The sequence below is a fragment of the Symphodus melops genome (assembly GCF_947650265.1).
Source record: "Symphodus melops genome assembly, chromosome: 9".
NCBI classification, from domain to species: domain Eukaryota; kingdom Metazoa; phylum Chordata; class Actinopteri; order Labriformes; family Labridae; genus Symphodus; species Symphodus melops.
This window is the reverse complement of record NC_136699.1, coordinates 3,515,118-3,526,583: the sequence shown is the minus strand read 5'-3', so window position 1 is coordinate 3,526,583 and position 11,466 is coordinate 3,515,118. Positions and strand designations below refer to the sequence as shown.

Here is an 11,466-nt window from a genome sequence, read left to right as displayed (position 1 = left end):
TGTGTCCGTCGAGAGGAGACACTCTGTATAGTCGGGGACTGCAGAGCAATAAACATTGAAAGGCGTTCAGTGCAGATAAATATATATCATCATCATATTTCTGAAAAAGTAAAATGCACATGAAAAATATAAGGAAGGATGAATGTGTCGGTTACACTTCAGTATCGGAAGATAATGGCCACATAGACAAGTAATGTACCATGCATTCAATATGAGTTGTGTCAATGTGTATCTGGTGTGTTGCATGAGTCTATACCTAACTGCTGACTCAGAGAAGAGCTTTTCATTGGACGCTGGACAATCTCTGAGGTCAAACATGGAGGAAAATGTCGGCAGTGAGGCAGCCTCAGAGAAAGACCAACAGAGGGCAGTTTGCTCGAGTGAAAAGTCAAGAGGAGGGAGACGTAACATCAATTTAAATACAATGACCAACAAGGTGCCCAGAAGGTCGAATGCAGGAACATGCACTGAAAATCAGTTTCAACACATTAGAACCTCTCGCTAATGAAAACACACAAAGAATTTAATAAAGGAAATTAAGAAACTGCATCAGCTCTGATTTGTACAATTGGTGCATCTCCATATAATAGCGAACATTTATGAATTTTTGTAAGAGTTTAGCATCGCTTGTTGGTCATTTTCCATCCATCGTACCTATCAAACGTTTTTCTGTACTGTCGAGAAGCTGAACAGTGAATCAGATATGAAGCAGCTTTGCACCAGCTGAAGTACAGGATGGGACCTTTATAATGAGTCTGTCTCTGTCAGTCTATCCAGGGACAGTGTACGTGCTGACACGTCTCATATAAGCAAAGGTCAGCGTGACGTGACGAGGAGCTGCATCAGATCCAACAGAGACTCTGTCAGAGAGTGGCTGGCGTGCAGGCGGCTGTACATTTTTTTGCTGTGACTAACACAGTCCAGCAGATCGTCTGAACGTGTACATAAATCTGTCAGCCTGCAAGAAAGCATGATGAGAGAAGCCATGTCCACCTTAGAGACAGACTGAGACGGAAGAAGCTCGGAGGAGGACGTTTGACAGAGAGACTGCATCCACAAGTGAAAAGAGATGTAGTCGTGAAGAGTTTGAGTGTTTAACTTGTAAAATAAGAAAGAAAGAATAAATAAATGATCGGCTTTTAATCATTAAAATCTGCTCTGAATGGAAGACAGTCAATCTTTATTTATTTATTTTACAGGGACAAATATTAAATATTATATTCAAAACATTTCTGTAAATATACCAGAATTAGCCAAAAAGGCTCATTTTTAATCTGTTGCCAGATTTTATAAAAGGCTCCCTGGATAATTCTGCCCCTCATACCAACATCAGCTGAGCCTGTTTACTCCTCAGCATTACAACATTTGTCCACTAGAGGGCCTAATTTAGGTTTGGAAAAGTTCAGCTACAGAAAGTCTGATCTTTCCTCCAGCAGTAATGAACCGAGAAGCTTTGATGTGATTAAACATTTTAGAAGAACAAAAGGAGTTTAGAGGTTCTTGTACTGCAGAAGAATAGTCTTCATCACTTTATTGGGACTTTTGCATTTTTTAAAGCAAAAGGAAAAACTTTTATAAACCAAAACCAGGCCCTCCAAAACATTTTGCAAACTCTAATTTATATCCCGAGGTTAAATGTAGACATAGACTTGAACATGTCTCTCCTATTGTCACTAGTTTTTGAGCCAGTTTAAGTGAGCTCTAACAGAAATCTCCTACTTTGTTTTTTTTTTATTATAGCCCATCTGCATCTTTGAGGAGATCAAAATATACATAGAAATCAATCGACTATGATTTCTGGTATTACTTTATGTTAGTCTTAATAATATCTGCATCAGACATTGAACTTTTTTTGTTTTTTTGGTCAAGCAGCAAATAAAACATGACTGCTGTGTAATGAAAGGTTCATATATCTATCTATCTCTGAGCCAAATTGTGGTTTTTCTCACGGGCTGTAAAATATGAAGCTTCACTGAAGGATGGCAGCGTTCGACCTGGATCCCCTCGGTCAGTGCACATGATATAAAGCACAGGCAATCCTAATAATTTGTTCACTCTGTGGAGGCTTAAAGGGATTTAAGACTACCTTGATGAAGCAGCGTAATAGATCCGGTGGAAGTGTGCTCTTGCATTGCATTACATTGGAAACCGGTTGATCCGTAATCAACTGTAATTAGGCGCTGGTTGTATAACACATCTGTCGTCAAGAAGTTGTTTCTTGGGCTCAGTTAAACTTGGACTGGACAGACAAAACCTCCCTGAATGACATCAAGATTTCCGTCCGTTCTTGTGCAAAGACAAACAGGCTGACACAGATTTAAAACACACACACACACACAAAAGAGAAGCGTGTTGACCTCGATGAAGGCCTGATTTAAATAGTCTCCCTGTGTGATCTATAAGCAGGCTGCTATTGTACTGAAGGCAGGAAGTGAAGCCCTCAGTGCGGCGGGCGCATTCAGTGTGCATGTTTCAAACATGGAAGACATGACTTGTGTGCATGCTTCTCTGCAGCTGTGCGAGCTGGGGATCTCGTGCGTGACCCTCGCATGTCGCAGCCGTCGCACTACAGTCACCCCCCACATTTCTATTTTTCAGGAAGTGGTGCGTCGGAGGGTGCATTCCCCCAGCAGCTCATTGTTACCTGAGCAGCAGAAGGAAACAACTGCAGTTCCTACTTGATGTGTTTTCGTGCCTCTTTGGCTTTTGTTCCTTTCAATGAAAGCAGAGAAGGAAAAAACAGATATCAGTCTGTGGGTACAAGTGTGTGTGCATATGTGCATGTGTGTGTGCATGTGTGCGTGCGCATGAGCATCTATGCAATGTTTGATGGTAAAGTACACACACACACATATACACACACACACACACACACACACACACACACACACACTTGTAATCAAACCTTGGTTTACAGTTCTTTACCTTTCTTTGTCAACAATGGATCACAGGTGTATGAAGTTAACTTCACTGCAGGCTGCTGGGAGCAATACTGAGCATTTATAGATGTGCATGTCTCGTAGTTTGCACTTCATTTGTAAGACATTTGAAGCCAACAGAAAGAAACGAAGACAGAATCAAGTCTGTGAATCCGTTGCTTGTACTGTGGTGCCGTGTGGAGGGCCTGTGTTTGTCTTGGGATTTTGGTCGGGAGATTTTGAGGGGAAGTGAGGCTGAGTGAAACGGGGTTGAGGAGGTTGTTGTTTCCCTCCGGGACGTGAGGAGGTTTTTCAGAAAACACTGCCAGTCACGTCTGGCCCTCTGCGGACGGTAAATCACGCTCTTCTGCAGAGTGCTTCCGCACAGCAGCCCCTCAGCTGGAAATGCAATACGCCACGTACCCGGGGCTCTCGGACCACCCAGGATGCACATGGGGGTCACACATACACAAAAATAAACGTGCACGTGCGCTTACATCACACACGCGCCCCACAATCGTGCACATTCAGACATGAACATATTGCAAAAGGAGCTGGCATGCTTGTCCTGAGGATGTGAGGTGGATCTGTTTGTGGCACATGGAGTAAAGGGGGCACAGGAATTTCACAACAAGTGGTGGTTTTAGTGGTTTCCCTCACTGGGAGCTGAATACCACACAAACTCCCAACTTCCTATTTGGCACATTTCAAAGGATGGTTGAGCCTCTGTGTTCAAAAAGAGCTGCAGGCATGTCAGGCGCTACAAGGAAACATCTAAGAAGTTGTGAAACACAAATGTAGGAAGAATGAGTCACAAGAAAAATGTGTTTTGGGTTTTTTTTTTTTTTCAAGCAGAGGAGGGGTCTAACGTACCCGAACACTCAAAGCAAAGTGTTGTCCAGATGACTTTTGTTTCTTGGTTGGATGCCTGAACCCACAAAGCAAAGCGAACTGCTGAGCGACGGCACGCTTCTCTAAGCCGGACGCCGTGCGTGACTTTGTTTTGGTATTCCAAATGATGTTGGTGTCAGGAAATCAAAAGACGGAGCAGCACGCTGAGCAGCTGTGGATGATCTTGTTGTTGGCGAATAGTTTCATATTAAAGATTCATGACTATGACTTTATCTGTGAGTCAGTGAACCTCCTGTGATTGATGAAATGTTCCCCCTGGTGCGTGATTTGTGATTGTTTCTCTGTATTTTTTGAATGTACTTTTGTACAAATACGTGCCTTGCTTGCACAAGATGTCAAGCACCATGAATCATTCACTTATTACTTCTACTTTAAATAAGCTACCAAATAGTAATGACTGTTGAAAGACTGGAATACATTCATCATGCTAGCATGCATCCAATCTTTTCAAATCAGTCTGAGTTTTGATTCGTTTGAAGGATTCAAGTTTTGAAAGACGTTTCATCTCGACCACATGGGACTGTTTGAAACTTTGGAACAGGGAGGTGACGATTCCTCTTTAATGTTCAAATCTAACGTGTCCGGATCATCGGTGCAACATGTCGTCCAGAATAGAGAGAAGTGAAGGGATGGTACCCACTCTCACCAGCTAACACGTATTTGATCAGAGTCCAATGAAGGAAGCCGACTTTTCTCTGAACTAGTTTGACCTTTGACACGACGCCATGACAGCAGTGTACTTGCCTGCTTCTTTGCAAACAGCAGCGATGTCGGCTCCCACGTATCCGTGAGCCACGTCGGCCAGCTGCGTCAGCTCCTCGTTTGTGGCGCTGCACGGCACAGAACTCAACTGCTTCTGCAGAATATCCGCGCGCTCCTTAGCACCGGGAACCCCCACCTGTCAGCACCAAACGAAAACAACTTAGCACTGCATGACAGAGAGTTTAACTTACTGTTATTGAAGCAGAACCCAAGACGGAGCCCTGAGGAACGCCAAACCACAAACTGCTGGAGAGTTAGCAGACACAATCCCATAAGCTTCATTTGTATCAATGAAAAGATCCATAAATTGACCCTCAATGTTCACGTTTCATGCACTTTCTTGATGACTTTTACTCGCCTGATTCACTGCGAGCAAACAGGACGATTAAACGTTAAACGAACACCTGACCGCTGGTTTATTTTAGATTGGAGGGATTACAGTAAAACTCGCTCACAGGAAAGTCATTGTAACACTTAAGGATCAAGGTAAGGGTGATTAGTCCGCACCTCCAGCTCCTTGTCAAAGCGCCCTGGTCGCCGCAGAGCAGGATCCAGGGCATGGGGCCGGTTTGTGGCCCCCAAGACCAACACCTGACCTGAGTGACCCTCCTGGAAAAAAGGGGGAAAAGGAAAGAGATGAGACTTTCCTGGTGATCATAGTTCTATTGAAGGCTGCTTTAAAAAAAAAAAAAAAAACTCAATCAACACAGCAGATAAATAATCTGCATGCATTCATTTTTCTTCACAGGTTCGGTTTAGCAGATGTACATTTTCAGTCAGAGCTGTTTGTGTTTCTCAATCCACACAGCTCTGCTAGCTCCACGGCTGCTTCTCCAAACTCTCTAAGTGAAGAAACAACAGATGATGGATATGGACTGATGCATCTTAAACAACAGCTTGGCTGAGATGCACACCCAGACTGACAAGCAAACGGTTGATTTGAGTCATCAGTGTCGAGTCTCTGGGAGTTAAGTCCAACAAGTATTGAAGCTCAACATGTGTAACTGTACCCAGTTAGTGTTCATAAGCAAAGCGTCACAAAGTGTTTGACTCAAGACTGATGGCGAACTCGTGTGTTTGTCAGGGTGGTCTGGCTGCAAGATGAGAATTTTTCACCGCTCGCACCGCAGAGAAAATCGAAACACAAATAAGCAATATTGGAGGGAAGAAGGAAGAGGTGCAGGACGTGCCTTTTACACATTCCTATAACCAATCAGTGCTGATGACCTCGGATCATCCGGGCAGGAGAGAGGAGCTGCTGTTTCTGTGTAATATCGTCCAATCACAACGAGGGCTCTCTTCTTCCCGGGCACATGGACATGTACTTGACCGCTGATAAAGTTATGCCAAATTGACAGATCACAGCAACGCTTGGTGATTTGTTTCCCAGGCTCCCAGTGTGTGTGTGTGTGTGTGTGTGTGTGTGTGTGTGTGTGTGTGTGTGTGTGTGTGTGTGTGTGTGTGTGTGTAGGAGGGTGATCATCCTTTTTCTCATCTTCCAGAGCAGAGCGCTTGGAGGACAAACAACACCCCAGAGACAGAGCCCAGAGTGTGTGAAGGGCGTCCAGCAGACAGAGATGGTTCCTGCATTTCCAATGAAGACATTTCCTGACAGAGGGACGATCTGCTGCAGCCAGCCAAACTCAGGACGTCTGCTGATCAAGCATTCGATGCACCATGCAGACCTACTTCTAATTATGATACAGACATAACAAAGGCTGTTGGTTGACGGAATAAGGAGATGACTTTCAGTTGTACGTTTCATGATGTAAGCCTGCAGGTCTGAGGAAGAGAGAAATGAAAATAGGATATATCATCAGCCAATGTAAAGCTTTAAAGGGACGGTTCATTTGTGTTCAACCTGATCTCATTCTACTTAAGTTCAGCAGTGTGCATTCAGCAAAAAGATCCAGTTCAGTTGTTCCCCATGTTCTCTTTCTCTTGGGCTCAGCTTTAGTTCGTCGTCTCTCAACAGGTAAGTTAGGGGTTCGATCCGCAGCCCCTGCAGCGACATACCTGATGTGTCCTTGGGCAACAAATTTCATCATGAAATGCTCCCTCTGCTTGGGGTGCGAGTGTGTATGAATGGGATTAGTTACTTCTGATGGTCTCACTATCTCAGCATCATCAGTGTGTGAATGTGTAGGTCGGTGTAAAGGTGCTTTACTTGAATTTCCCTCGGGATCAATAAAGTATCTATCTATCTATCTATCTATCTTGAGAAGTCAGAGGACCAGAAAATATCTCCACAAGCTCAAGTCTATCTGTCATTCATATTGATGTTTGGCTTCTCATTGTGTGTTTGCCGGCTTTGCATCCTGTGTTGGTAAAGAAATGCACGCCGTTAAAGAGAGGTAGGCCTTACGGCACAATGCGTGTCTGAAGTGTACAAGACAAGAAGACGTTTTGAGAACAAGATCAAGTCGTTTTAAGGTTGCTTTTTGCTCATGGAGTCACAGGTCAGCAGCTCCACTGGTATCACTATCAGATCAGTTCATGAGAGTTCATTAGAGAGAAATACAACAGAGTCGGATGTTTTTGTAGAACTTAATTCACCTGTTTGACTGTATCACGGGAGAGAAGTGCGAACTTACTGAGCCGATCCCATCCATCAGAGTCAGCAGAGACGCCACGACTCGTTTTTCCACCTCGTTCTGCGCTCCCTCTCTCTTCGGACACAAAGCGTCGAGCTCATCGATGAAGATGATCGCAGGCCGTCTGTGAACACAGGCGAACACGTCAACATTGAGCTGGAGACACACCGGGAAACATGGCTGCTAATTTAATGACGGGCGTAGAATTTTAGTTTAGTCATGAACAAAATGTGATCAGAGTGTAAGCTTCCTGTTTTATACTTCTGGATTATAATGTGGATACTGCAAGGTTTGCACTGCTAGCACACAACTTAACCACTTACATGTATTCAGCATCAAATAAATAAAAGACAGAGGAGAGATTCAATGATCTGTTCACCATGAGGAGGTTTGATTGTGAAAGTTTACCTCTGAGATGCTTCCATAAAAATCTGCCTCAGCCTCGCTTCTGTTTCACCGTAGAATCTGTAACGATATAAAACAACATACTGAATCTGTGCTCTTGATCATATCGGTGATGTGTGTTAAGATATGATATTAGGATAGATAGAAGAGAATCACACAGTGTAGAAAGTGTCGAAAAAATATGCATCAAAGCAACAACTAAAGAGCTAGTAAAATATGCATAAAAAAAGAATAGTCATTTAAGGAGGCTAAATAGAATACAATCTTAGCCCTGCATCATCACACTGGACCTGAACAAGTGATGCAAGTGTCTTCTTACTTGCTCATGATTTCAGGGCCGTTGATCACCGTCATGTGAGCTCCCACCTCGTTGGCTATGGCTCGGCCAATCAAAGTCTTTCCTGTGCCTGGAGGACCGTACAGAAGAACTCCTCTGGGAGGCGCTATCCCTGCAGAGAAAAAGGGTTTATACCCAGGTATATCTGTTATATATGTTTTCATGAATTCTAGTTTAAAAAAAACCCATCAATCTCAGCTTCTTAAAATAAATGATTAACCTGACGTCATCTTCATATCAGAACAAACTCACAGTATGTCTGAAATATTAACTTCTTTCATTTACAAATCAGAGCAGAAAACGTTGCTTGACAAACTACAAACTTGAGTTGCTGGACGATGTTTTTTTTTTTAAATGTATGCATAACGGGCAGAAATTTCATGATTACATGTTTCCAAAGATCCAAAGTCATGGATTACTAAGAAGAAAAGGAGTATCTTTGCTTGCTAAATAATGTTAATTAAAATGAAGAAAGTGTTTAAGATTCAGACTGTGAATGACATCGACGCACCATAATTGGAGAACAGCTCGGGGTGTTTCAGAGGAAGCTCGATTGTCTCTCTGATGACATTCAGTTGGCTGCTGAGCCCGCCAATCATGCTGTATGTGACTTTTGATTTTTTAGCGTCTGCGTCTGGCTCCTCTTTCCCCGCTGTGTCCCTGAAACTGACTTTAGTGGAGCAAGAGAGGCAGTAGAAGGTGTCAGTGTTCAAGGCACCACCAGGGGGAGCTGTGGGGATTTTCTCTGAGCTGACTGAGCTCTCTAGATTGACACTCTCCTCCTCTGCCGCCCCCTCTGAAGAAGGATTCTGGGAGATGAAGGAAGAAGGGGTACAGGGAGCAGGCGGTGAGGAGAGAGAGGGGAGGTGTGCTGGTCTACGCGGCGTGCTGGCTGCAGGTCCAGGCTCTCCAGGCGTGCTCGGGGTCCCTTCAGGGTTGTTGTCGTCCACAGTGAGCAAGCTGAGCTGCAGGGAGAGGTCAGCCGACGAGGAGTCCAGCACAGAGTTCATGACAGAGGACTCCTCCGTGTCAGGACCCGGTCCTGGCAGAGGAGCCGGTCTGTGGAGGGTGACACCGTCTTCCCCTCTAATGGCCTCCACCCGGAGACTGCATGAACGGCCGAAGTACGACAGGGAGATAACATTTCCAGGCAAAATGATTTTCCCAACTGGCACAACGGACACAAAAAATTAGTCATTTAAAAGAAGAAAAAAGCGTGACAGTAATATAGTAATATATAATAAAAGATGGACTTACCCAGAGTCCTTAGGAAGAAGTTTTTGAACTCCTCCGTTTCTAACGTGTCGTCTTTAGACCTGAAGGAACGTTAAAGAGTGTTAGACTCAGCTGCACGCATGTTGTAGCATGCTATACACAGACAGAAACAACAAACACGAGTTAAAAAAAAAAAACATTTAGAAAAGATTGAGAATGAGTATGAAATGAATGATCCAGAAAAGAAAAAGATGGAGCCGTACCCAATAGAATCTAAAACTATAAAATCATCTAGAAATGATTTTGATAACATGACATGGAGACATGACATCTGGAAAACACTTGTGAATTCTAATTTAGGTTTCAGCATTTAAACTGTAACGTCCCTATACAGCCAGGAGATGGCAGTCTTTACATGTGATCCATTTGAAGGAGAGGTTTGAGGTCAATATTGAGAAGAAGAATTCAAAGAGTGTTGTGTACATATGGAGCCTTTTGCTCATAGATACATAGGGAATGAAATATATAAAAATATAGCATTAGGATATGAGAGTTTTAAAACTTTTAAATTCGAGTCAAATTCAAGTAATGATACTTGTTTTGATAACATGTAAGCCGAAGTTTCTTAAATACTAAGGCAACACGTCTTTTTTTAAACACAAATCATTTCCACAAACTAGAGCCTTCAAAGTGACGTTCATTTTTCAACCTCTCAAACTCTGCAGCGCTGTGAGATCAGGTGAACGTTACCTGTTGGAGAGCGTCACCTCCTCCGCCTGAAGAACAGGACCGGTTAGTGGGCGCAGCGTCACCTCGTCCCCTGACTTTACCTTGAGGTTACTCTGAGCACATTTCTGAAGGCCAACTTTCCCAGCAGGAAAAGCTGCAACTGGCCATCCTAAACACACCTGAGAGGTAAAGATAATGGATTAGCAGGTGTGGAAGAAGTTAGCTGAGCTGAAAGTCATTTATAAGTACTCTTGAAGTAACACGACATTTTGATGACAAACGAGGAGAGGAGACCTCTTGTTGTCCCTTGGGACTCGTCAGCAGGACCGGTCTCCCGATGCAGACGCTGGCTGACCTCATTGAATTGAGGCTTAACTGGGCTAAAGTCGATCTGCAACATCTTGGTGTTTTGTCATCGGCTGCGAGGAAAAACAAAGAAAATATGATTTATATATAATATGAGTTTAATCAGGATGTCGAAAAATAAGATCCACATTGTAAACTTCAAAGTAAAGTAATGGACTAGTATTAGCCTTATCACTCCTCCTCAATCGTTTGCAACTGTCTTATGAAACAGTGTACTTCTCTGTTAATGCTTATATACTTTTAAATACTATTGAAGATTATCATAAGAGACGTATTTTAGTATTTTAATCATAGAAAGAGTAACTGTGGAAGGTATCTGGTTTATCTGGACTTCAGTAAACTCGTAGTTTTGTTTGCGTCCGTGTTGTATCTCAATTGGACAATCGTGAGTAGCCTATAGATTCACGTCAACGGTGTCTTGCAGAGCAGAACAGGTCTGCAATAAACCAATAGAGCTGCAAGAAATAGTGCATAATCATTTGAAGGTTTTAACCTCAAATTGGTTAAACAATAACAAAACTACAGTTCAATGGATTTTAAAATTCATTTTGCATGATATTTTCTCTTATTTGGCCTGCAAAGTAGAGGTTGTTTGGGGTTTTTTTGTAAGTAGGGCTGGTTCTGGTTTTATCAATTAATCCCACAGTGCTCTGTTATCACAGTTAGATCAGCATCCCTGCATGCAGCATGGACCACACTGCAGCATCCATCTCCGCACAGTGACTGCTGATTGGTTCATGCTCAACACCTTCTGCAGCGACCACACAGTGCCGGCACCTGTGTTTATTCTGCAAGCCTTACCTTTATCAATGAAATCCATGACAGTGAATGAGTTGCTGTTGAAACTTTTGCAGCTTCCTCCTTCGTGACTGGATGTTTGCAGGCTGGAGGAGCCATCAGATCCCTCCTTCAGTACGAGCGAGCCGTCCCCTTCACTTCCCTTTTTCGTTTTACTTTTATTTTTCTTTGAAGACATTGTTGTTGTTGTTGTTTTAAACTGAGCAATATCTTTTCCCACGTGAAGGTTCAACCATGTGTAAACACGGAGCGGTGCCGTAAACTTCCTGGTTAAAGTTCAGACCCGCCCACTTTTTTACCGTAAACCCTTGTTGTATCGCTCACTATAACTTCAGGTCAGTTGATATCATTTGTTTGATACTAATATTGTAAACATGTTTCTAGTGTTATTTAAAGATTTGATGAATTAAAAATAATAACACATTGTTTT

The 11,466-nt window shown here is 43.1% G+C and overlaps 1 protein-coding gene across 1 annotated transcript in view; it reads right to left on the bottom strand.

Annotated features, from left to right (window-relative positions):
- The window catches only part of afg2a (AFG2 AAA ATPase homolog A), a 104,168-nt gene extending 92,797 nt beyond the window's left edge, over window positions 1-11,371 (bottom strand). Inside the window, 10 exon segments of the mRNA XM_079352298.1 lie at window positions 4,575-4,728; window positions 5,100-5,201; window positions 7,187-7,310; window positions 7,595-7,651; window positions 7,911-8,040; window positions 8,440-9,096; window positions 9,186-9,244; window positions 9,894-10,051; window positions 10,167-10,291; window positions 11,040-11,371. Coding sequence (XP_079208424.1) covers window positions 4,575-4,728; window positions 5,100-5,201; window positions 7,187-7,310; window positions 7,595-7,651; window positions 7,911-8,040; window positions 8,440-9,096; window positions 9,186-9,244; window positions 9,894-10,051; window positions 10,167-10,291; window positions 11,040-11,214 — 1,741 coding nt within the window. The 5' untranslated portion in view covers window positions 11,215-11,371.
- Between the last annotated feature and the right edge of the window lie 95 nt (window positions 11,372-11,466).